General features: G+C 38.6%; 1 protein-coding gene across 1 annotated transcript; it reads left to right on the top strand.

Annotated features, from left to right (window-relative positions):
• The first annotated feature begins 1260 nt into the window (after positions 1-1260).
• LOC146511690 (cadherin-10-like) lies at positions 1261-27320 on the top strand. The gene is made up of 12 exons (XM_085173034.1): positions 1261-1662; positions 7228-7569; positions 13655-13949; positions 15882-16001; positions 17127-17294; positions 17436-17617; positions 19164-19417; positions 20379-20515; positions 20732-20853; positions 22555-22663; positions 23403-23654; positions 25994-27320. The coding sequence occupies exons 2-12, from the start codon at positions 7360-7362 to the stop codon at positions 26482-26484; spliced, it is 2340 nt and encodes a 779-aa protein (XP_085029160.1). The 5' UTR covers positions 1261-1662; positions 7228-7359; the 3' UTR covers positions 26485-27320.
• Positions 27321-27553: the final 233 nt, after the last annotated feature.

Genomic DNA, 27553 nt, shown 5'->3' with positions numbered 1-27553 from the left:
TGTATATCCTTCCTGCACACATATGCATATAAGTAAACATGACACACCTCGCCTCCTTCCAGTCATACATGAACATAAAACACACAAGTTAACACATTCGAACATCCTACCAATACAAACAAACACCTACTTCTTAATCCCTCAGCACCACGAACACAACGAGGAAGTGAATTATGATGCGTGAGGACTTGGCTTGGTATCACAGGGAGGCTACCACACTGCTCATTTGGATGTTAATTAGTTTGGCCTGTTTGCATTTTTATTTATCTGGTGCACAGAGTTTGAGCTGATAATCTATTCACACTGATATTGGGAGATAAAACTTCAGCTCAGATGAGGCTGGCCAGTAAAATTGCTGCTTTTCTTAAATTATTCATCAACAGGGCGCCTCTTAGTGGCATCCCATGCATTTCAAAGTCACTCCATCCCGCCATTTATCTGCTCAAGGTACATGTTGGGGATTGATATCGGCATCTATAATAAGGTATGGCTCCCTGTCCCTCTCTGTCTCACCCCTCAGCATCAAACACCCCCGTGACAAATTGGTCCCGTCTCTATTTCCTTCAGTTGAATTAAAATGCTATATCACCCTCAATAGCACATACTGTATTGAGATATATTGATATGCATCCAACACGGGGCATGTAATGAGAAGAGATGACAGAGCGCTTGGATTGCCGGTGCACCTGCCACATACTGCCGGCCAAGTCAGTGGGATGAGAGATGAAGAAGAAGATGAACAGGGCACAAATGCACCCCCCCATCCCCAGCCTCCCTCGCTGCGTGGCTGATTTACAAGTTATGGCCTTTTTCTCCTTCATTCCGCCGTCATTGAAAGAAGATTAGATGGGGCCGATTGCTTTAGACATCAAACATCATACAGTCGATCCGTCGGAGCAGTCACTTTCAGTGCCGCCCCTTACGCACAGCTTTGTGGATGCATCCACAGTAAGAAAAGAGGAGGAAAAAAACTGTATGCCTTCCCAGAGTCCACCCTCTTCTTCAGCCTCTAACCTCCCCTGTTTCTCTATTCCACAGTCAACTGATGCTCACTGGGATGTAAGGGCAGTATTTTCTCCCCCCCACCACCACCTCCCCTCCCCCCCATGCTTTTTTGTCTCGTTTTTCTCTCTCCCTTTTTTCTTTATCGCTAACTTGTGAATGGCAGCCAATCAGGGGAAGAGTCGCCTCAGCTTCAGCCTCGGTGACATCCACCGCCAGAAGTGATGCACGGCTAGAGAAAGAGAGAGGAGGGGATAGAGGGAGAGAGAGAGGGGAGGGGAGGGGGAGGAAAGAAGGGAAGGGAGGGAGAGAAAGAGAGACACAGACAGAGCAAGAAGAGATGATAGAAAGAAAGTGTAGAGGAGGAAAGGGGAGAGAAGCCAGAGAGCGGGGAGGAGAAATGGAGCGAGGGAGGGAAGAGAGAAAGAGCCAAGCACAGAGCGAGGGAGGGAAGTAAGCAGGAGACTCTCTCTCTTTTCCACGCACACACACTCACACACACTCCCATACACATTCGCACCAGCTGTGCTGTTGTCAGTCTTGGAATGTAAGCACTGCCGTGAGGAGTCAGAGTCTCCACCGCTAAGCACTGCTAAGGAGTAGGAACACAGTACCGTGCACTCAGTGACACAGATGGATGCTAAGCTGTGAGAATCAAAGGTAAGGGCTTTTTCTGATTAATGTTTAAGGGTATATTTATATTTTGTCTGCTCTCAGACTCCAGGGGATGATCTGCTCCTTGCACTGTGACAAAGCCAGACTAATGCAGCAGTGTGGATATCTCAGGAAAAGAAGTGTTGGAACTTCAAAGAGCTAGAAAACAGCTGAATCGAATTAGCTGTATTTTTTTTGGTATACCTTAAAAAAATTGATTATTTTTTTTAATTTTCTTGAATGTACAAGGAATACTTGAAAATCAAGGAAACTTCACATCGTGATATCCAAGTAGATTCCATTTTTTTTTGCCTTTTTACAAATGAAACTTAAGGATCAATTAGGGTGCTTTCTTTTTAAAAATAAATAAATAAATAAATAAAAAGCTTTAGCTTTTTTAAAATTCATTATATTTTTGACATTGTAAAATATTCAGCCCATGACACCTGTCACACAGGAGATAATATGTACCTGTAAGATACTATGACTATGTAAAATACTCAGTAGTCTGATATCCAAACTTTGTCACTTATTCTTAGTGTGATGTTCTCCATACTGTGCACCCATGGTTGCCTGCATAGCTTATATGCATGAGTATAGCCTATGCATTCACCTAAGTGCACTTCTGCTGTATATATGACTCTATGTGTGTGTGTGGAGATGTATTTGTCTGTCTGCTGAAAGCCAGTGAGTGCGGCTCACACTTGTGATGTGCTGTGGGCAGATTTGATGGAGAGGCACTGTACCATTCATATCTCTAAAAATGCATGAAGGTGTTTATGATGGTGTTCGAGCACCGCAACAAGAGCAGCCAACAGTGTCACAGTGTACGTATATGTGCATGTCCTCCACAGCACAAACTTAATCCAACCCTGACTCTCTTTTTCAGCCTTTCTAGCAGCAACAGCAGCAGCCTACTCCCTCTGTGTGCTGCCTCACACGCAGACGGCTTCACAGTCACCAAAGTGATATATGAGGGTTTAGTCGTGTGCGCCAGGATGCCCGTGTAACACCATTATTGTTTAGTGCAAATTAGCCACTAACACGGTCCCTGAATTATTGTCAGATATGGAGCGACCTTTCAGCATTAGAATGAAAAGAGGTGGAAATCCATTCTCCCACAGAGGCGAAGAGGCTCTCATGAGCATTTGCAAAGCTGGCTTTAAAGAATCAGACATGAATACATATTTGAAAAACACTACATATGTTCAAACAGAGAAGCAAGAGTGGGAAGTGAGTGCGTTTTCACAACAAAATGGGAACTGTAATAAGCTCGCTTTGCGCCTGAATTAAATTCTAGTATTTTTAATTTCTTTCCGGTCTCTGTCGAAAACTACTTGGTCAGACTTTCATTCCTACCTAGTTAAAATGTATACACTCTCCTAGATGCATCTCAGCATAAACATCTTTTTGCTCTTTTAATCTCTTTTTGTCACCTTTTCATTGTCAACGCACCCTTTTCAAGAATAACGCCCCTGCATCCACAACCCCCTTAGACTAGCTTTTCAACACGGAAGTGTGCACTGTATCACAAAATTGCTTTGAGGATTTCAAAACATGAGTAAAGCTTGCTGAGGTTTGCCAAAGACTGCAGCCGGCAGAGGCCGACTTGGGAAGGTCTAGGGCTCCACCAAGTGGAAGTTTGCGCAGGTGCAGCAGCTTGGTGCATCAACGCCCCTCATGCTAGATTTATACTCTGTCCGTGCTGCTCTGTCAATACCGGCAAGCAATCACTGGAGCCACTCAAACTGCCAATCACATAACACTAGTTTCTAGCACCAACCTCGCATATATGGTTAGCATTTGTCACTGCAAAAAATACAGCATTTGCTTGCTATAGATCATGCCCTTGGACAAACAGTGTAAGTACAAAAGATTACCAAGACTAATCATGACACCAGTTCGATGACCTTGCCGCCTTCCTGTGCCCTCTCTCCATCTTAGTCGTCTCTTTTTCCAATTACTCCACCTCTGCCTGTGTTTATTCACGGCACTTTTAAAATATATTCACGCGCAGAATTCCTTGATTGTTCAACATAAGACTAGAATTTCGATGGGGTCTAAAAGTCTGTGGTTTCAAAGTGGGTCAATATTTGTGTAGGAGGTAGGAGGTTTTGTGTAGCTGAGTCTTTATTATGTTGTCCTACCCTTATGTAACAATGCATCTATTCATGGATAATCAAATGTATTGTGTAACTTTGGGGGACTATTTTCATTTGATAAATCAATGTCATCCAAAATGAATTTTTGGTTAAGTAGGGCGGTTTCCAACTCCTTTTTGTGTCCTATAGCTTCACTAAACAGCTAAATCCCTTATATACTTATTAAAACATGGCAAGTCTATTCACTGCAGACATTTGCAGTAAATAGTAACCACAGTCATATTCAAGTGCCAAAGTTTGCAGCAATATTCTCCCATGTACGGAGGATTATCAGTTTATTATGCAGAGAACTCTTAAAGAGGTTTACTAGCCAGACCTCTGCTGCATATTGCATCTATAATTATTGTCTCACTAGCGTCAGAGAATAAAAGTGCACGGTTAGCGTGCTCGGTTTGGGCTTCATGGGCAAGCCTGCATGTTCAATTTCGGGGGCATAAAATTTTACACAGACTAATGTGCAAGCCTGCGCTTTTCTAGGAAGCATATCCTGATGAACAGCTAGTTTATATCTGATCAAAGATATTCTTATTCAGCAAAACAAGAATGTATAATTTGCAGATTACAGAAACGGAGCAGAGCAGAGCAACTGCCAGACTGTGTCTTAGCCAAGATTAAGAATAACAACCCTAGACAACACTTAAAAGTAATGCTGTCCCTTCACATCTGCGTGCCTTAATGCCAAGCCATATAAGCTGCCTACAAGTTAATCTAATCATAAACAACTTTTTCTTAATAAACTCCACGATTTAATAGGTTGAATAAGCTGAGATAATTTAGTTTGCGTATATAGGATCTGGCGTACATTCAGCATGCTCACTCATCCTTTAATGGAGTGTTTGGAAGAATTCTGAAAAGAAACACTGGCCTAATGCTTAATAGGCACACCACATCAAAGATTAATATCCAGAATGCTATTAAAACTCAAGGACAGGCTGGGATGATAATTAGAAAATGCAATCACAAGCATCAGACTAGATTAATTGCAAGGCGGCGTTTCCTGATTTCGGCAATGCACGTGTCACACTAATGTCACATTATGAGCAAGAAACTAACATAAAAAATGTAGCACATCAGCAATTTACAACGATATCTACATTTCATCTCCGTCACCGCGGCAATACTTGGACAAAATTAAAGTCTCTGTACTTTCAGAACGCTGGATTTCATTCATATATGCTGCCTGTTGTTCAACATCTTTATAGTTTCTTAAAAGCTTTGGGTCAGTCCTACCATGTCAATGAAATTTGTGTTGGAGTTATTACATCGTTTTAATAGCTTTCTCCTCTACCTCATCCATATATCGTATACATTAAAAAAAAAACTTTGATCAGTTATTGAAGAATTACTGTTGATGTAACAGATTTAATTCATTTAAACTCCCCGAGTCACTGAGAATAAATAAGATGTTTCAAATTAAGATCCATCAGCTACATGTTTTGATTTTCTATTCACAGTACTGCGTGTGCTTAAATTTGCCATTTCGCTATCATCATTAGAAACATAATACTAATTTGTTCCCTGACATTAATAGATCCTTTGTTCATGTGACTTACTTCACAGTCCCTTTTCAAATTCTCTGAACAAAAGCAGAGGCATCGACTCGCATGGGCTTTTAAACAGCGAGTGCTTGCTGGGGTAACTCTCGTACCTTAACCTTTATAAAGGGACCCTGCTAAATGGGTTCTTTTAGGAAGAGAGGTAAGATTTATTAGGATTAACTTACAAAAGACCATCAATTATGCATGGACACCCAAATTACCTATCAGGACCAGTCAGTGGGGACACAGCCTTTAGTGAAGTATTGGAAGAAGACTGCCAATAACACAAAATACCTTTTCACAGGCACAAAGCCTGACAGATACCTGGGGATAAATAAATAAATTCTGTGTATGTCTATATGGATTTTCTCCTTTTGGAGTGCATCAAAACATCTTCAGGGAATAAAAATCTATGAAATTAGCCATCAGTAAAGGATGCAAAAATTAAGTAGAGCTAAAAATCGAGAGGAAGTGGGTAAAGGAGGGTGAACTGGATGGATGAGATGAAAAAGACAGACTTCCCTTTAGCAAGACGATCCATTTTTACATATGTTAGTGGAAGTCTGTTCTGTAGCTGTAAAATGTAAGTGAACAACTGTGAAGCAGAACATTAAAAAAAACCTACAGAGGATGTTGGGGTAATATATTTTGCTCATGTCAGAAGCATACTTCTCCCAGAGGTGCCTGTATTAAGCTGTTTAAACATGCTCACCGTCTTTGAAGCATCTCATCAGTGTTTGCATATCATCAGTAATACAAGTTATAATTAGTAAAGAGCACCACAATCCTTTAAGATGCAGGGTGTGGAAGAGATATGTCTGATTGTGAATTCTACCATATTTACTAAACTTAAATTATCTGCATCTAAAAAAAAAATACAAATTTGCTCCGGCTGATTACAGGAAGATGATTTCGATAGGATGCCAGTGTTGGTAATAAAGGATGTGGAGTAGCCCATTGCAAAATTAACAGGACCTAGCAAAGTTTCCCTGCAGGCTAATCATTGCAGGCTTAGTGTGTTTCCACTGTAGTGAAAAAGTGACCGAAGTCAAGACGACCACTGCTTGACCACTCATACATCACTGGTGTTGTAGTCCCACCATTAAAGTTTATGTAGTTTTCTAAAGTACAAGCCACTTTTTTTTGTTTGTTTGTTTGTTTGTTTGCTTTTCTGGCCGTCACGATTGAATGACATATTTCTAAATGCTTCTGGTCTCTGGGGAATGTTGCTACGATGTAGACTAGTAAAAATGTACATGAATAACTGCTTCTAAGAAAAAAAAGGAATGTCATTAAACCCTATCACATAATGAATATGTCAAAGTCAAAGATCATTTTGATACAAAACAAGAAGCATGATTCACTAAATTGAATTTGATCTTGACATCCACTCCATTGGTTATGCACTTAGATTACCGAAGTCATCTGGCGATACATTTATTATGTTTATTGTCTTGAAATTCTTTGTACTTCATGCCTTTCATTTATCATTTACTTGGAAGTTTGTCAAATCAGTTCCACCACGTTAGCTTCATCTCTATTTTTATCATTAGATAAGTTCAATTTTACTAGAAAAACATATACACTTTTTTATGATGACACTATATTAATTTATTCTTAAGCTTACGGCTCTTAGACAAGCCTCAAAATTAAATCATGGCTTTGAAGCTTTTAAGGTGAATAACTAGTGCAGCTCTTGGCCTTGTATAGCAAAATCTGCAGGAAATATGAAGGAAAAGCCACTGTACACAGAGTACAAAGCTGCTGTTTTCACAAGTGCACATGCTATTTGAGTGTTTTAATTGTATACTGTCAAAGCGATAGATAGGTGTCATGGTCTTTTTCTTGAATACAGTTTCCTCTTTTCACAGGGATCTAAAGGAGATCAAAGAAAGGAATACAATGTCTGTTCTGATGACACCACCTTCCAGTGCTGATCCTCTCAGAAGCTTATCACCATAATTCGGAAGTCATTCAGGACATTTCCCAGCTGACTGGATACCATGATAACCAATCAAGTTCTGCTGCTCCTCATGCTCTCTATCCTGTGGCCCACTATTGCCCTTCCTTTTGCGCCTGGGAATATTGGGAATCTGTTTGGGATGCCAGAGAGTGATGGTAAGATTCTTCAGCGGTCCAAACGTGGATGGATGTGGAATCAATTCTTTCTGCTCGAGGAATATACAGGAAACGACCATCAATATGTCGGCAAGGTAAAACGTTCAAACACATTGTCTGTAGGCTAATTATAGGAGTTTTAGCTTGTCGAAGTAGTGTTTGATGTAATTGGCTGAAGATGAATGGGCTGCCAGGAACCTGGCTGTTACAGGCACAGGTACTGGAGCTATCAGACAGTAACAAGTGTACACAACCTCACTTTTTCCATGGTTTTCTTGATTACCCTGTGCAGTGAAAACATACTATTACAGCTAAAATAAAAGTACAGATTTTTTTTTAATGTGGCGGACAGCATTAATATAACAATAACATCCCATTTTATCATTAATACCAAAAACAACCATTTCTGGCTTTATAATAATTTTTGTGAGATCATAATCTCACAAAAGAAGCTGAAACAGCCTGTGGACCAGCCTTTTTCAACAATATGACCATTCCTACCTTCAACTTTGAGGAGGCAGGAATGGTTATATTGTTGAAATAGGCTTGGATGTACAAGGACACAGTGATGGGTGATACATAATACAAGAAAAACAGAAATAAAAATAAATAGACAGTGGCACCTACTGGAGTCAAACTATGGCGTTTGTACATGCGTTCACCATGAAACTAAGGAGCACTTCAAAACTCATGAGTTTATGCAGCTTGTAAATCACCAGCACATAGAACAAGTGCAAATTTAATATCAATATCAGGTCAAGACCATAGCAAATCCAAGCCAAACAAAAACATGAGACTCGGCTCCTGCAAGACATGCACTCTCCTAAGAATCGCCCCAGAAAGTTTTGGGACAACGCTACTCTTCTCCACCCACCTACTTCAGACAGTTCTTTGTCAGCTCACCCGTGCTAGCACCATAAAGACAGGTGCGATGGGGAGCGTTGCAGTTATCAACTCAAGGGAGGGAAATGAGGTGACTGTCGACAGCCAATTTTCTAAGAGGAGGCTGGCTTTCATCACACACCTCATTCTCTGGAGTAAACAAGTGTCTTGTGCAAGGTTGAGTACGGGGGATATGACAACTTCTTTTGCTGAAACCATCATTCTGATGTGGTGAAGAGAAAGGAACAGTAAAAATAAAAACAGAAGAGAGGGAGGAAGAAGAAAACATATCAATCAAGAAGGCCACTGAAATTCACCTTGTTGTATTATGTGATGAAGCAGCAGAGGAAACGCTAACTATAAATGGGGCCATCCAGTGATATGTCGGTGACTGGTGTGATGTGGCTTTTTCTCGACTCTTTGATGCTTTCTGGCACCCAACTTCTGTGGCATGACAGCAATCACATTCACAAGGCTCCGCACTCCTCCTGTGTCCAATATCATTCACTATTAAACTGTCAGAAAAACATGAGACTATAATAAATTACTGGAGGGGGGAAATAGGGCAAGCACACGCTGCCATTCTGCTTTACAGAGGAAGCTGATACAAATCACTAATTCCATCAGTTTAACAACAGGGAAAAAACTGTGATGGTAACAGAGACTGGTAAACAGACAAAGGATAAGTTAAGATGACGGCACATAGCCTGAACCAAGTTTAAGGAGAGTTTAAGAGTGAACAAGTTAAAAGATCAATCAATTAGTTGTCTATGACTAAATTAATCAGTGCCCCAATTTAATCACTAATTTTTCTCATTTATTGAGCAAACATACCAAGAACCCTCTGGGGCCAAGTCAGTACAAAAAAGCAGGACCAATGCCAAAGATTATATAGAAAGATATACAAAAGACTGATATAGAAAACTGAGAGAGTAACTCTGACTGTTCAAAAGATGGACAGGAAAGAAAAACCCAAGAATGGCAAATATAAAATATGAAAGCTCAAAATAACTTAAGACCCTCTGACTGTCGCAAGAAACTGAATGAAAAACAAACAAGATCACATGGAAGCTAAATAACAGAAACAATGCCAAAGATGGAAAGGTCTATATGAAATATACTCTTATTATACGACTGTAACCAGAGACTGACAATAAAAACTGAAAGGAGAACTGTAAGACTATACAAAAAATGGCCCAAAAGACTGACCTATATAAAATATTTAATATAGGACAAAAAACTGATAGGAAAAAACGGAAAGACTATATGATTTACAATAAAAAAAAAAGACTGACAAGTAAAACTGATGGTGATAGCCTGATAAAATAAAAAAGAATGATAAGAATGAATGACGAACAAAAAAAGAGCAATATCAAAAAAAAAGAAAAATAATGAAAGATTTAGTTTTAACACAAGACTGTAAAACAAAATATGAAAAATCACAAAAGATGAGGAGAAAGAAAGAATGAAAGAAATAATTAGATATATAGATTATAACCTTACGAGACTAATACAAAAAAAATGTGGGACCTTCAGAAAGAGCCAGACAAAGACAGATAAACAGAAAAACAAAGATCAATCACAAAAAGCCGGATCAATGTTCAAGGTAGAAGTAAAAAAAAGACAAAGAAGGACAGACAGACAGGTATGAAGGGAAGAAAGAAAATGTAAAAATCACTCCAGTACCCAGCACAAAGCCACCAAAGCCTCGATGGTCTTTCACATAAAGATCACTTAATGGCCTTTGTAGCGCACTGTAGCAGAACATGTTTATTTCACATTCAATCAAAGCTCTCCAATCAGCCCACACACACTCACTAACTCTCACTTGAGGTTGATTTCTTGGTGATGGCAATCAAATGTGATGTAAAGAACGGTCTCACACTCGTATGCCTCACTTCTCAACTGAAAAGGAAGCAGTGCACGGCTGCAAATGCACTATAATAAATGCAGATGATATTGCTTATCAGGACTTCAAAAGACGCGCAGCTTTGAGGCTTACATAATGAATAGTGCAGTCAGATACCTCACAGGATGATGGAGACAAATAACTTCATTATTAAAGTCGTATTTTCAGCCAGATTTGGCAGCAGTTGTCAAATTGCTAAAAAGCAGAGTGTATTTTATGTTTTTTATATATTCTATGTAGCGCGAGTGTGTAGAATCCAAGTGTAAATCCACCAAATCTCATTTTAACTGACTTTCATGGGGGCATTAATGAGTGTGAGCACTCACTGTCTGCAGCTGTGGTGCCCTACTTCTTAAGCAGGTCTGTGAAGTGTGAACGCTTGCAATGCTGAGCAATACAAGCGCAAACTTTGGATTGTGCAGCATATGAGTGGTGTGTCTGAAGTGAACTAAATCCTATTAAATGCTCGGTACACTGCATTGTTTTTGTGCCTTGTAGACAAAATGTGCTGCCTAAATTAAAACTTTCAAGGTAGCTCACTTTGTGGTGTTAATATTTTGACAATAGGTATCCTTGGCTTTTTGCGAGGCCTTGCTTAACACTCCTCTGCATGAATTTTGCCGAACCTGTGTGCGTTACAAAAAACACAAAGCGCAACAGAGATACTGTAAGCTGTACCTCTAACCAACATATTGCACATTATAGTACATGGCTCTAATAGTAAAGAATTCCTGCCTATGTCTTAAGAGACGGGGGGGAGAGGAGGACGAGTGATTATTCTGTAACCGTTCTACACTCTATTTTGCTATCTCCTCTTTGCAGCACCAAGCAATGCTTACCAGAGACCTGACAAGAATTGCCAATGATTTTGCTGCTTTACTGACAATTCCTCAGTGTTTGTGCAAGGCGATTTAACTCATCAAGGCTCTCTTCTGTGCTTCTGCTGTAAGGCCTTGAAAACGCTGTGTTTGTGCTGCAAGGCCTTGAAAGGAGAGCCACTAAATCTCTGCAAATATAGTGTGGCAGTGCAAACATTAGATTTTGTAAGGGCTGTGTGAAAAACACTTTGTGCCACACTTTCTCGAGAGTGTCAATGGAAGTTTTTCTTTTTTTTATAGCTGTACTAGATTTACGCTAGATGTTAGATACAAAGTCTAGCACTAGCTGCTTCAAGAAAAAACACCCCTCATGCCTCTCCCAACATTTTATATATATATATATATATATGATTAAAGTGCATTACAGTACTGAGTGCAGTTTCTATGGGACATCCCAAAAGAAATACAATCCTAAAATCCCATGTTCCTGGCTCATTGCCTTGCTGACAACAGGAGAACAGAAACACTATTATTTTTAGATGCTGTGGTATCTTTTCCTAACATTGCTTACTTGTGCAGAATCCCTCCTTATTTGCAGTTCCACTAAGTCAGAAATCTATATGGCCATGGGGAGAAAATGTTTCTTTTACCCATGACTATGAAGGGAACGTTATGTCGACATCCAATAATTGGCACAAATGCACAGGGAAAGGGCTTGGATGGGTGGGGGTTCAATTTAGACTAAGGGAAATATGTAAAATACAGGGCTCTGCAAAGACTGTAAAATTCCTATTATCTTTGAGACAGCTTGGCTGCACAGGTTTAGGCTCCTTTGATGGCTCATTGTTTGTTGTTTTTGCTTCTCAGCTTTCTTTTAACTGGATTAACAAACAAGCCTGAAAAATATGGTAATAATCAGATGAAAAAAAAAAAGTGAGAATATCATGAAAAGATGAAAAAAAATGCAATTGCTGTGGTGTGACATGGTCTGAAATTGCGCTGGCCTAATTATCACAGTGTTAGCACACAAGAGTATGTGAGGAGTCACAGTTTTGAATATCAGTAATGAAATATGTTCTTCTTATGTTGCACAGGATTCCAGTGATGTATAGTGAGCTAACCCTCCTATAATCTATATACTAATATATGAAAAATTATTTTTAACGATAAGGTGACTGTGGAAATATAGATTGTTTTTTTTGAAGAGTGCAATTGCGCATAGCCCAGATATGAAGCCTATTTGAATGCAAAAATTCACACAAACAGTCTCCTGGCTGCTAAAATTACACTGTCATTCATAGTCAATAGCAGTAGCAGCTTTCACATCCATAACACATCTTAAATCCTTGGTTCACTGGCCTACGGCTCACATTCACCAACAATAAACAGACTGTCTCTGAACGCAAATATAGCTGACTGATATTTCTCTTTAATAGCCTTTGGATAATAGAGTTCATCTGCTTGAAAATATTTCCCCACACAGTGCCAAATGCTGTGTCTATTGTTCATCTAAACTTGACAGCATCTTGTTTTCACATGCATCCTTATTTATTTATTTTTTAATTCTACCTGAGAATAGCTACCACTCTGGTAATACATTTCTGATTTCCATCCGGAGTTGTACTGTTGACATTATTCTTCCAACTGCAGGAAAAAATAATTAGTTTCTTCACAGCATGCAGATATTAATATTAATAAGTTACCGACGTACATTCTGTGTCCCTAACTACTTGTCATTTAAAATGTGAACCCATGAGATAGTGCTCTAAATATATCTGCTGACAGATCCAGTACAGTAATGAGCTTGAATCAAGTGTCTGTCACAGTACGCCACCATTACTCGTCTGTGACACTTAGGAGATGCTTCAAGGTGATGGATAGGTCAGAGGTGACTAATTTTAGCAATTGTTGCTGTGGGTCAGGTTCTCATCATTTTTCAAAGGCACAATCTGGAAGAAAAATCCACGACTAATTTGATCTGGAGTAATGGAGTGCGTCACACTTGATGCTCTGGGTGCAAAGGCACCATTTTCAAAGACTGAACCAGATTCCTTGGTGGGTTTACACAATTATTTCACAAAGGAACAAAAGTCAAAATTGGCAAAAGAGGAAAAACTTGCCAACTTGAGAAAGACGAGGGCAATGCACAAAAAAAAAAGCATTTCCCTCCTACCAGTAGTGCATGCAGTGGTTTTTTTTCTTGTTTAAAGTTAAAGAAAATCTCATTAGTGAGAAATGTAGAAGCAAAGTTCTCTAGATCATTTCCAAAGGCTTGAAAACTAACAACAGCAACTACATTTGATGTTAGCAATTGAGAAGCACTGTTGTTATTGTATGGAGAAGTGTTCAAAAGTAATAGAATTAAATTTTAAATAGCTTTGTACTTTATAGCCACTGGTTACACAAAATCAATGCGTCTTACTGAAATCTGAAGCTTTCTTGTCAGCCTGAAGTCCATGACGGAAGAGTGTGCAATTCCTCCAATTACACACCCATACAACATAACACAATTTGTACAGGTCTGTCTTAAGATTCGTTTCAATTTTTAATATGGATCTCTCTGATTTTCAGCTGCACTCTAACATGGACAAGGGCGATGGCAACGTGAAGTACGTCCTGACTGGAGACGGGGCAGGCACCTTGTTCCTGATTGATGAGAAGTCTGGGGATATTCACGCCACAAAGAGGCTGGACAGAGAAGAAAAAGCCATGTACACGCTGAACGCAAAGGTTCTGGACAGAAACACCAATGCGGAGCTGGAGCCCGACACTGAATTTAATATCAAAATTCATGACATCAATGACAATGCCCCAAAGTTTGCAAAGGAAATCTACTTTGCCAGTGTGCCTGAAATGTCTGAAGTGGGTAAGTTATGGTTCGTTTAATTTTAACACTGATTAATCGACAAAATGAAATCAATAACTGTTAATTGGCTGGATCGCTACAATATAAAACTGGCCATTTGTGCTCTGAAAAATCGCATCCCCATTGGACTAAACAATTAACTAAAGATCATATTTAGCTTCTAAATCTATAAGGAAAACCATTAGTCCACATTTATGTATCTGAGAATTGATGCCATTATAATGTTAATAGAATATGGCAAAACAATTTTCAGGCAATGCACAAAAAGCAAGCCACTATTCATCAGTCAGCTGGTTTGGTTTAATGTGACGCTGTGTTCACTTTTTTCGCAGTTATTTGCTGTTTTGCGATTGTTATTCGCACGGTCAGGCTCATTGGGCATTCATAACAAGTAATGCCATTTGCCATTTTTAATAGGCGGTAGAAATATTAAAAGTTTAGATTGTCACAGTCTTTCCAATTAAGGATTTGCTTCATTGCACTCCACTTCATTCCATTCAAGTAATATAAATAAGCCAGTTGGCATGAATATAAACAAAGCTTACGAAAGTAATGCATGCAACTTGAAATCAATCCTCAATTATGCAACCACAAATTAATACACGGGAACAATCAAGGGGAAATCAAAACCCAATTGCCTATATGACAAAAAATTATATTCCATTTGGAATTCATAATGCATTTTTCTTAGACGTCCTAGCTTCAAAGCCTGGCAAAGGATGGCTCAGTGTCACCGCTACCCATCTCTGGACTAATAAACATCCTTATATGTTCAGTCTGAACACACTGGTTAGCCAAGTCACCCAGCTATAAAAAAAACCCAGCAGCCTCCTTTTATACTATCAGTGCTGGGACTAAGTGGGACAGATGTTCGAGGGTTCATTAGTATGCACGGAGACCGTTAGACCCAAACAGGACACGGCAGAGGTCTCCTGAATGCCAAGGACAGTATTTGCAATGTAGCACTACTGAAACGCTTGGGTGGATTATACAGGACTTAATATGGAAGTGATTTCAGTGACAGCATATCTGAGAGGAACTGAGTTCTTTCGAAGCTTAAGTATGGATTCATTTGAACTTTTTTTAGACGCATCTTTAGGGTCCCCAGTGTATGTGTCCTGGTGGTAATTAGTAATTGCAAACACTCTTTCAGTCGCATCAAAAATACATAAATAAAAATGATTTAGTTGAGTGGTAATTGTACCTAGACGAGCATAAAAGCATGTCAGTTGTACCTTTATCTCGCCACACTTTGGGCTGTTAACAGAAAGGGGGGAAAACCTTTTCCATTTTTGGGGGGATCATTATTATTATTATTATAGTTTCAGCTTTTCACAAAATATTTTATGACAGTAATTGGTGTGCAAAATGGCTACAGGCTGGCGTGTCATTAGTCAGAGCTGCATGGCATGAATTGAAAAACTAAATGTGTATGTTATTACTACATCTTTTCATACCAGGTTTGATTTATGAGACAGAGAGAGTATTCTTTCCTTAAGGCTTGACGAACCATCATTTTTTAGTCTCACTGATATTTAAATTAGACCCATTACCTGGGTTTAATCAAAGTAATAATTTTGACTGTGGATCCAGATGAGATCTAATCGCAGTCTGAAAGTGTAGGTTATCAATTTTGATTCACTGTTTAGTCACTCGCCTATCTCGGCACGCTTGCTTTTTTTTGGAGAAAATTGATTATGTTCAGAGGCCCGGTCGTCGAATATATACGAACAATATCAGGGCACTGATAGCGTTGATAATGGTCACTTTGAGCAACTGGCTTTCTGGAAATGAGCGTCAGATTTCGAGAAAACTTTCTCTATACACATGGAACTAAATTTCAAAAGTTGACTCAGTTACTTGATCGTGTCTTGTTTTAATAAGCGCAGTAACAGAATCAATTAAAATTGACTTTTGATGTTTGTTTCGCAGGTACATCTGTTGTCACTGTAACTGCCACTGATGCTGATGATCAAACATATGGGAACAGTGCCAAGCTTGTGTATAGCATTCTACAGGGACAGCCCTACTTCTCTGTGGATTCTGAAAATGGTAAGCCAAACGCAGCAGGATCTCTTAGAAGCAGCTTCTAATGTGTTGCAGTGTGTGTGAGAATTAAATAGGAAGAAGGGGGATTCATCTGATTCTCAGGGTTATTAATCCAAATAAGTGCAAGATTGATTTTTTCCACCAATTTCAGCTGAAATTTCCAATTGTGTTGTTTGTGTTTGGCTGAAAAAAGTGTTCATGTTCACGTTTTCTGTCAGGAAAGTAAGAGTTTAATATTTACAAGAACACTGCGATACTTGTAGCCATGTAATCTTTCATCTTGCATATATCACGGAAGAAAACAAACATTTTGTCTGTGAGTCATAAAATATTAAAAAGACAAACCCTTTCAAATCCATTAGTCCCATTATTTACGTACAGCATTTCTAAAATTGGATATAAGTAATGCCTGACATTTTGGGAAGTGGGCTGATAGGCTGTCGTACCAAACAGAGCTAGATGGGACGATCAATGTCAATTTCATCTCTAAGCATTCACTCAGTGTCAGATGGAAACAGAGATTGATGCAACCGAGCCCTGTTAAAGCAACAAACAACTGCACACTGTCTTATTTACAGAGTGATTACCTTATAATTTAAGAAGAAAATGATTTGTAAAAGTTCGATCATAACAACTGGGCTCTGTATTCACAAAGCAGGTTAAAATTCCCTATTTCCAATCGTAAGCTGACCCTGAAAGGTATTGTTCTCAACAATGTTACAGAGGTTGTCACAGAATTTAGTTCTAGTAATTTAAAAGATTTGAAGGTTAAAAGTAAAACCAAACTAAAATTACATTTATTAAGGAATTTAAACAAAATGCTTATATTGTGTAATCGTAAAAAAGAAAAGAAAAGACAGAACAGTACTGCATCGTGCATCTGGTATACAAATGTAGCACTTCTGGCACTAAAAAACATTGCCAAGAAACATAATCCAGGCAGCAATTAGATTTCCCTTGAAAACTTAATTGGCAAACTAAATCAGAGGCATATAAATGTAATTTTCTAGCAGACATGGTTGCGACAGAGACAGAATTGATAAGAATCTCATCGCATTTACAGTAAGAGAGGAAAGAATTTCTCAAAATAAAATGTATCTTTAACTTTTTCTTTTTTCTTATTCCCAGGCACGATAAAGACAGCTCTGCCTGGTATGGACAGAGAAGTCAAGGAAAATTACCAGGTTGTGATCCAGGCTAAAGACATGGCTGGGCAGATGGGAGGGCTTTCAGGAACCACTACAGTCAGCATCACTCTCTCTGATGTAAACGACAGTCCGCCTCGCTTTGCGAATCGTAAGAGGCCTTCCTCTTGTACTTTATTGTTTTCAAAGCATTTTAAGAGTTTTGCGCATGAATCTATGTACAATAAAAATGATCATGGATTAATGAAGCAAGCACGCAACCAAAGATTTTCCCATTTAATGTCATGTTTAGATTCCTTTCGTGTGACTGCTGTCGAGTCCACAGTGATTGGAGCCGCTATTGGGCGAATTAAGGCTGATGATCCAGATGTGGGCCGTAATGCTGAGATGGAGTACACCATAGTTGGCGGTCATGACATTTTTAATATTATCACTGACCAAATCACACAGGAGGGAGTCATCATAATAAAAAAGGTACCTCAATTCTATTTCATCTTCTGTTTCTCTCTATTTCTAATAATATTTTATATGTGTCTTACACAGTCACTGTTCAAGTAACCAGCTAATGTCACAGCTGTAACATCAGACAAAAAAAGTAGCTAAATTATTTCACATTTTCTAATTTGTTTGAATATTCCAGATTTGTGTAAATAATCATTCTGTACATATGATAATTTTTAATCCTACAACTGTTTATAACTTGCATAGTTCACATTTCTGTATAACTGTATATCTCAGATTTCTGTATAGTTTTTTTTATTTCATATTTATATCCTGTTCATAGCTTGTACTCACTACAGCCTGTACATACTTATAGTTATAGAATATTCATAACATACTTTATACCGTGTACATTATAACATACCATAATAGACCCATTTCTGTAATATACTTACATATCTATATTATTGCTAATTAGGGATGCACCGATACCAGTATCGGTATCAGTGCATCCCTAATCGGGGCCGATACTGTAAAATGTGCGTGTACTCATACTCGTAAAAGTTAACCGATACCATGAACCGATACTAGCTTATTTCATAAATCAGAGGGTGGCTTGTCATTTTTGTTGTAGTTTTTTAGATTGGCCATTAGGGGGACATCCCCTAGAGAGAGTGCCAATAGTTCAGTGATATTCTGTTAAATTACAATGTGGAGACTCTAATAATTTAACAGAAGTGTTTATTTTTCACTTGAAATTTTTTTGTGGTCATTTTTATTAAGATATTATTTATTATCGGCAGAGAATATAATAAAACCTGTCTTCCAATTCATTGCATTTGTGTGTGTGTGTGTGTGTGTGTGTGTGTGTGTGTGTGTGTGTGTGTGTGTGTGTGTGGTAGAAGTATCGGTTTTTGTACTCTGTATCGGCAAGTACTCAGATCCAAGTATTGGTATCATATCGGTTTGAAAAATTTGGTATCATTGCATCCCTATTGCTAATATATATTGTAATATATCTATATCACTAAAGCACTTCTGGATGGATGCAAACTGCATTTCGTTGCCCTGTACCTGTGCATGTGCAATGACAATAAAGTTGAATTCTATTCTATTCTATTCTATTTGGGAAAAAGTTTGAAATATAGCCCAAAAGTATGGTTTTGATTTTAATTTGACATAAAATATGTAAAATATCTCACATCCAACTAAAATAAAGATCATTTAACTTCAAACAGTAAGTCAGGACAGCATAGTTTCAGATTAGATATTAGTTAGCAGTTTTAAAGCAAGAAGAATATGACAGCCTATTTGTGAACTGAAATGTAAAATCACCCTAAGGTAGTAAAATGAATAATATAAAAACTCTTGTGCTAGAAATTCTCTCAAAAGATCCCCAGATCAGTATTCCTTATTTGGATTTGTAACCTAGAATTTGGAATATGATTAAGAAAGAGGCAGACAAATGAAAAGCAATGAATTGCACATCAAAATCCTGGAGGCAGATAGTTTTTTTTTTCCCCTTTCTTTTTAAATGGAAACGTCTACAGCTTGACTTCTGATGTGCTTTCATCTCTAGCCACTGGATTATGAAACTAAGAGGGACTACGAGTTCAGAGTGGAGGTGAAAAATACCTACTTGGATGCAAGGTTCATCCATGGTTTGCAATTCAAAGACTACGCCACGGTCAAGGTAACGGTAGAGGATGTGGACGAGCCCCCAATTTTCACCAGGAACCCTTACATCATCGAGGTGCACGAGGACACGGCTGCTGGCAGCTTCGTTGGTGTGGTATCAGCCAGGGACCCAGATGCTGACAACAAGCCAGTCAAGTATGCTACAGGGCTCAGAAGTGCTGAGGCCTTACACTGTGCCAGACTCTTTGAGTAAAATGCCAAATAGCTTTCCTAGCCTATAACAACAAATTCCCTTTCATCTGGAATTAGGTACTCGCAATTTTGTAAACTTGCAAAACAATCAATGGCCTGTTAAGCAAAGATTTCCAAACCAGCCAATTGGGTGTAATGCTTTATTGTAGTAATTTGATTGTTTCAAAACTCATTGTCCCAGCTTTAATTATACCAGAATAAAATCAATGCAAAAACAAGCAACACATGGACGAAATACAAAGTCTCCTCTTATCAGTTTTATAGAGTGAGGATTAAAATGTGCCCACTTAGTTAAATCTAATCCATCAGCCAAGCCATGTGTCAGTGTAGAAGGGGGGGGAGAATATTATTCATGGGTCCCTCCTGGTGATTTCCCAGTGGAAGATGGCGGCAGCATTGTGAAGTGAATACAGACTGTTTATTTCCCGGAATTATGTAAGCCCTCTGTGGCACTGCACAAAGTCAAAGTGAAAGAGCCTAATTTGCTGTATCGATTCACACAGCTCAGCGCCGCCGTTCCACACATATGGCGCCTGCCCATCTCTGACACAGAGATATGCTGCTCTTGGCCAATGCCACATGGCGTATTGTGTTGCATATTCCAGTTTCACTTGTGTATGAAAGGTGACTATGACAAATGAGCAGGCTCACAGAAAGATGTATCATCTTTTGACAATGGGGAGCCTGGAAAGCAGTTTCTTTTGCAGGAATTAATGCACTTTGTAAAACACAATTTTAAGTAGATAAGGACGTTAGTGTGTTTTTTCTCACAAAGACAGCCCCGTGCAAGCAGAATGACTTTTAACTGGTCTTCATTTTACAACAACAACAACACTAATCTGTTGTAGAGTTAACATGAGCACTTCTATCTCACTGGTATGAATAACTACAGTATTTCTTGCAGATACTCCATTGATCGACACACAGATCTGGAGAGGCTGTTCAACATTGATTCTGTGAATGGGACCATCACAACACTGAAAGCACTGGACCGAGAAACATCCAAATGGCACAACATTTCTGTGGTGGCTACAGAAATAAGTAATTGTTGTTTTTGATATCCAATTTATAATAATAATAATAGTCAAAGGAGCTTGCAAAGAAAAGCGTCTGGACTTCTTTAAGTTCAGACGCTTTTCTTTGCAAGCTCCTTTGACTACGATGACCTGGATGACTGAGAACCTTCACAGACAATAATAATAATATTTTTTCATCTGTGCCGTAAATAACTGAAATTATTTTATGTAATCATTTTAGATAATCCACGTCAGACAACTCGAGTGCCAGTGTTCATCAAGGTGTTGGATGTCAATGACAACGCCCCCGAGTTTGCCATGTCCTACGACACATTTGTCTGTGAGAATGTCAAGGCAGGACAGGTATCAGTGGTTTCCGTCATTATCATGGTTTCACGGGCAAAATAAGGATATATATAAATAGCACTGAAGCACAGGGTCAAATTCGTCAGCTGTATATATTGCATAAGTATTCACACAACAGAAAATACTTGCGACTGTGTTCCCAGACACAATTTTCATGACACAATTACATTTAAATCTTTTGAACAGCTGTTAATATAGTAAGAGGAATATTAATGTATATCCATTGTTCATGTGATGTAAAGCAAAGAATGCAGAGCATAGAGAATGAACACAGTCTAACATAGAACATCATGTAAAAGGTCATTTCTGACTATCACAGTGGCACCATGGTGGTTACCAAAGGGATATCTAATTCTGCAATATTGCAATACACACAGGCCACTTCATTAGGGACACGCTGCTTGTATTGGCTTGGGATCCTGTTGGAACCCTGCTTTAGAACTACTTTATTTATTTGGGATAGTGTATTATCCTGCTGGAAGCACCTGACATGGAAATTTAATGCTGTTTACATCAAATTCTGACCCTGGTATCCAAATTTTGCAGCAGAAATCAAGACTCATCAGACCAGGAAACCTTTTTCCAATATTGTAATTGTCTAAATTTAGTTGAGACCATGCATGTAGGCAAGGCAAGTTTATTTGTATAGCACAATTCAACAGCAAGGTGATTCAAAGTGCTTTACAGAGACATTAGAAACAAAAACAAATAAAAAGCATGATTTAAAATTGATTAAAACAAGCAAACAAACAAACTAACTAATTAACAAACAAACAAACAAAACAGTATATAAAATCAAAACAGAAAAAATCAGAACAGTAGATAAAATCAGTAGTTAAAATGTAAGTTGTGAAATTTAAGCTTAAGTGTGGAATTGGTGCTTTATTTAAATGCAGCTGAGAATAAGTGAGTCTTCAACCTGGATTTAAATAAACTGAGTGTTTCAGCTGATCTGAGGCTTTCTGGGAGTTTGTTCCAAATATAAGGAGCATAAAAGCTGAATGCAGCTTCTCCGTGTCTGGTTCTGACTCTGGGAACTGATAAAAGACCGGATCCAGATGACCTGAGGGATCTGGAAGGTTCATAAGGTTCATGTAGCCTCGGTTTGCTAATTGTAACTGATGGAAGTGGTTCCTGGTATAGTTTTCTGCTGCTGTACATTCAGAGATGCTCTTCTGCATACCTTGGTTTGGTTTGAGTTACTGTTGCCTTCCTATGAGCTCAAAGCAGTCCGGCCATTGTCCTCTGACCTCTGGTATGAACAAGGTATTTTCTCTCAAAGAACTGCAGCTCACTGGATAGTTTCCGTTTTTTTGAAAATCCTATGTGAACTCTAGGTTATACAGGAAAATCCCAGTACATCAACAGCTTCTGAAATACTCAGACCAGGCCATGTATCACCAACAACCATGCCATGTTGAAATTCACTTAAATCACCTTTCTTCTCTATTCTGATACTGAACTTCAGTAGGTCGTCTCGACCCTGTCTAAATGTCTAAATTGTTTGAGTTGTTGCCATGTGAATGGACCAATTCTCATCCACACTACTTCATAATTCATATTTGTGTTTCATTAAATATCCCAAATCCTGAAACTGACAAATGTCTTAAAAGTTATTCCAGTGTTTTACGATATTAATTGCATATATTCATATGCTTTCTAATGCGTTGCCCTAACCTTTTGTTCTGTTTTTTACAGTTGATTCAGACAATAAGTGCTGTTGACACAGATGAACCTCTCGTGGGACACAAGTTTGTGTTTAGTATAAGTCCCACCAATCCCAATTTTACCATTGATGACAGGGAAGGTAAAATATTCTTCTCTTTTTTCTCTTTTTTTAATCTTAGAAATATTCATGAATACATCCTCACTTATATGATTCAAAATCAAAAGCCTTGTGCGATTACAGGGTTTTTTTCTGATGTTGTAATTTGTGTACTCTTTCTTGAAGAGCTCTAGTTGATTGCTAATTATCTTTCACTGCACAATAAACACAGTGGAAATGCCAACCTTCACAGTCAGATATATTGGACTGCACTGTGTTACAAACAGTTTTGAATTTTCTCTGCCCTACAATAGAAAATATTTGCTTTTCAAGAAAGTGGAAATGCTCAAGATATGCAATGGTTGTTCAGTAGCCACGCAGTAACAGGTCCGAAAACTTTACATGTTTTTTCAGTTTTCTCCATTTAGTCTATGACTTTAAATAATGGCATGTATACTATAAGATAATGTGACATAACAGACTCATAACAAGGACAAATATTCACAATTTCAACAAACAAACAACTTAATACTTGGACCAGGTTACTGTGCCTTTGAATGAAGATGTCTATAATTACCTAATAAGCTGGAATTTGCTTGTATATAATACAAGCCTATAAACAAAACGAAAGAGGTCATGTTGGTTTTATCTACTAGTGAAACCTCTCTTTGAATGCTCCTTTTATTATTTACAGAAATTAAAAGAAAGCTATTGTTTCATGTAAGAAACCTACCTAGTCGTAAAATTACTTGTCATTGACAAGGTCTGAATGTTTCCACAGATAACACTGCCAATATCCTGACACGGAGGGGAGGTTTCAGCCGCCGTGAGATGAGCATGTACCTCTTGCCTGTAGTGATCTCTGACAACGACTACCCCATTCAGAGCAGCACCAGCACACTGATCGTGCGCGTGTGTGCCTGTGACAGCCGTGGAAACATGCAGTCGTGTAACCCTGAGGTCTTGCCCTTCTCAGATGGTCTCACAACTGGAGCTCTAGTGGCCATACTGCTCTGTGTCGTCATCCTTCTCAGTAAGTCCACTCATGAGTTCAGTTCAGTTTTATTTATATAGCGCCAAATCACAACAGCAGTTGCCTAAAGGTGCCTAGGAAATCTGTTTGTTTTTTTTTGTTTTTGTTTTTTTTTTTGAGGGGGGGGGGTTCTCTCTGCTTTTTGTGAGTCTAATGAAAGAAGTAAAAAGTCTTTGTTAGGTTTTGTATTGTTTATTGTCATTTATGCTTAGAAATATCTACTTATATATGCTTAGAGTTTTATAATTAGTTGTAGATGGACCAGAGTGACTTGTTTGCTCAAGTACATGCTGTTAAGTGGCCGCATGGAGTCGAAAAACCGAATCTCTCTTCTATCACAAGGTCTGCCATTATAAACAGGGGATCGATTAAAAGATTGGACTGAATTATTTTCCTGAAAAGATGCTACTCTATCTAGGGACTCCACTTTGACTAGCAGCAGCTTAGCATCTTAATATGTTAAAACAATGATTAAATCCTGCATTAAAGAATAGCTGATTTAAGTATTTCACAGTCAAACATTACAGATTGTTTTAACAATAACAGAGTGAAGTGCCTCAGTCTACTTCACAGCATAAAAAGCTTGCAAACCATAGTGAAGATGGCTTATACAAAAACGGTTTAAAATAGAAACCTGCCTTTGTAATACCAGTGACCATGTTCCATGCAAACAAATATGGCCAGTACAAGGATGCCACACATCAGCACTTAAACCAGGTGGTTACAGTTGTCATGGAAACTTAGTTATGTCTTAAACTAGTGTTACTAAATGAGATAAAAACACTAACACCAACAATACCCACTGCAATGTTCTCCCTAAGGAGAATTGAGGGTACAAAGTAGCTTATTGAGAAAACAAGGAGTTATGCAATTTTAGACATTTGAACAGACTATTAAATTTGGTATGGATAACAAATAGAATCAAGGATCCTGAGAAAATCTTTAAATATCTTAAATTACATAACTGGTAGCAAAGTGCAACACGGGGTCTTTCTGGAGTCCTTTTAAAACGTTAACAATCAAACATAATTACTTTTGTCTCAAAAAGGAGTACAATGGTGCTTCTAGGCACCCTTCATTAAGACATAAAACCACTTAACTAAACAGTCGGTATTTCTCTGGGAGGTAAGGTTGTATGCTCCTTCCTAAAATAATAAAGCATTTCTTTCAGAAGTCCTTGTGATCCGCAGTCAGGGAACAGCAGTAGCAGTTCTACCAAGGAAATTTTTAAAAAACATGTAGGAGTATTTTTTTAAGTGCATGTCCAATAAGTAATGGGTTTCAACCATCACTGAACCTTACCTCCTCTGTCAGCATAATACTTGATAGAAGCACTTAAGGCTTAGGATTCCTTGCAAACTGCTGAGGGCAAAATAAAAGACAAGTACAGATCTGTCCTCATGAATGTGTATGTGTTTACTCCTCTGTCCCTAACCTTTTTCATGAGATGAATTTGACCCTTTTCCTCCTTCCTTCTGTCAAAATATTGCTTTGGTGTTTGGTGTGTTCCTCGAGTGACTAAATTTCTAATACAAGCCACCAGATTTTCTTCTGTCTGTCTGCTTTAATTCCAAATTTTAAATTCTGTCAGGTGGTGGGGAGACCGCATTGCACAAATTTAGTGTGCTGAAGGTTAAACTCTGCACTCTCCTCTTGAGCAAAATATCATGACATCTGCTCATTATCCAACGCTTTTCGCGGTTGAAGCTCCCTGACAGACTGTCTCATTCACCTCTGCTTGACTCCAAAAGACAGGCACTGAGCTGGAACAGTTCGTCATAGCTGGTCCATATCTTGCTGCATCTCCTTAAAAAATGACGCTGGTCAATCACAAATGTTCCTAAAGTACACTACTCAACAATATAGCCTGAAGGCATTAAAATTAACGTCCAAGTGGGATGCAAGTAGAAAACTATGCTATCTGTGTTATCTTTTTATCTGATGAATAGCAGGTTAATTTAAAATAATACATTTCTTCCAAAACTGTCACTCACTGAAAACATGCTCACTCTGCAATCTCATATTCTCTTTTATTACTGGGGAGAAAAAAAAAAGATGAGGGTGCATGTTAGAGAATGAAAAAGGGTCCTCTAACCACCGTGCATTTTGTACAGTGAATGTAACATTCAAGGGGGAAAGAAATAAAAAGCTTTTTCACTGAATCTTCAATAATAGGAGGTGAATGCCCGAGGCAGTGTTGAGGATTTGTCACTGGTAGCAAATGTGTTTCCCCTATGTGCCTCTGCTCTCCTGTACTCTTTAATGCATGACACATGTTCGGAGGCAGACATCTTATGCTGTGCTTTCTCTCTCTGCATTTCCCGCTGATTCTTGTGTAGTGATTGTGGTGCTGTTTGCTGCCCTGAGGAGACAGAGGAAGAAGGAGCCTCTGATCATCTCCAAAGAGGATGTCAGAGACAACGTTGTCAGCTACAACGATGAAGGGGGTGGAGAGGAGGACACTCAGGCCTTTGATATTGGCACGCTGCGCAACCCAGAGGTGATGGATACTAACAAGCTACGCAGGGACATCATACCCGAAATGCTGTTTCCCTTTCGGAGGACATCACCTATAAAGGATAACACGGATGTCAGGGACTTCATTAATGGGAGGCTTCAGGAGAATGATTCAGATCCAACAGCACCCCCTTATGACTCCCTGGCCACGTATGCTTATGAGGGCACTGGGTCACTGGCAGAATCCCTCAGTTCTCTGGAGTCCGCTGCCACTGAGGGGGACCAGGAATATGATTACCTCAGCAACTGGGGACCACAATTCAAAAAGTTGGCAGAGATGTACATAGGGAAGAGCCCTGGCAGAGAAACTTAGACAAAGATAGTCTCTCTTTTCCAAGTTCATGCTTCTCTGTCTGTTTATCTAGCTATCTGGCTAGCCAGCTATTTGTCTAGTCAGTTAGCTAGCCAGCTAGTTGACTGTCTGTCTGCCTATCAAGCTATCTATCTGTTTGTCTAGTTTGCTAGCTAGCTTGCTAGTTAACTAGTTGTCTATTTGATTCTCATAAATGTGTGTGCAGGCACAAAAATAAACAGACACACACACACACACACACACACACACACACACACACACACACTTAAACAAAAATCACTGCTATCCACATGTGGATGCTAAAATGAAAATTAAGACTTGAACTGTGCAGAATTTTCTCTTAATGGAGATACAGTATAAATCTCAAAGTTTTACTGTTTTTGGTCATAATCAGTAAAGATGCCTTTGAATTTTAGGATTTTTTGTGAACAATGATGTGGACAATGTGTTTTGTAATTGACATGAGCGATAGTAGTATTGTATACTATCAATGTTTAATGGTACCGGACTGGGTTTGGGTGGGATAGGGATGGAGACGAATGGCTTTTCGAGCCAGCTCCATTAAATACTGTACATGTACAAAATGTTTTTAACGATGGACATCCTATATACTATTTGCTATATCTGTTTGACAAGCAATGTTCATGTGAATGGTTGGTGCAGTTTATTTGTCAAACTGTGAATTCATTTCATCATATAGGTGTAACATGTAATGGAAAGTGTATGTTGTAGAAAACTGTCATACACTGAATTCATGCTGTTTGAATGCTGAGTCATATTGTTTTATATTTATATTTTTATACTTATTTTCTTAATAAAACAATGTAAAAAAGAAACCACACATTTCCAGTTACGTAATTTCAACTAATGTGGTTCATTAAACTGCTTCTGTGATGAAATACAGGGATAACCAGAGAACTGTAGCTATTCACTGAGTAAAAACATGTTGGATCTGATATTGACAAACTGTCCGAATTGAACAAATCTGTAAGAGGTACTAAACTGGTCTTGGCAGATATGATGTGTAAAATAACTGACAGTGTAAGAAGCGGGTAGTTGTGCTATAAAT

Source organism: Neolamprologus multifasciatus, chromosome 9 (genome assembly GCF_963576455.1).
Source record: "Neolamprologus multifasciatus chromosome 9, fNeoMul1.2, whole genome shotgun sequence".
In the NCBI taxonomy this organism is placed as follows: Eukaryota; Metazoa; Chordata; class Actinopteri; order Cichliformes; family Cichlidae; genus Neolamprologus; species Neolamprologus multifasciatus.
The sequence above is the reverse complement of the archived record's forward strand: the minus strand, read 5'-3'. Positions and strand labels throughout refer to the sequence as shown.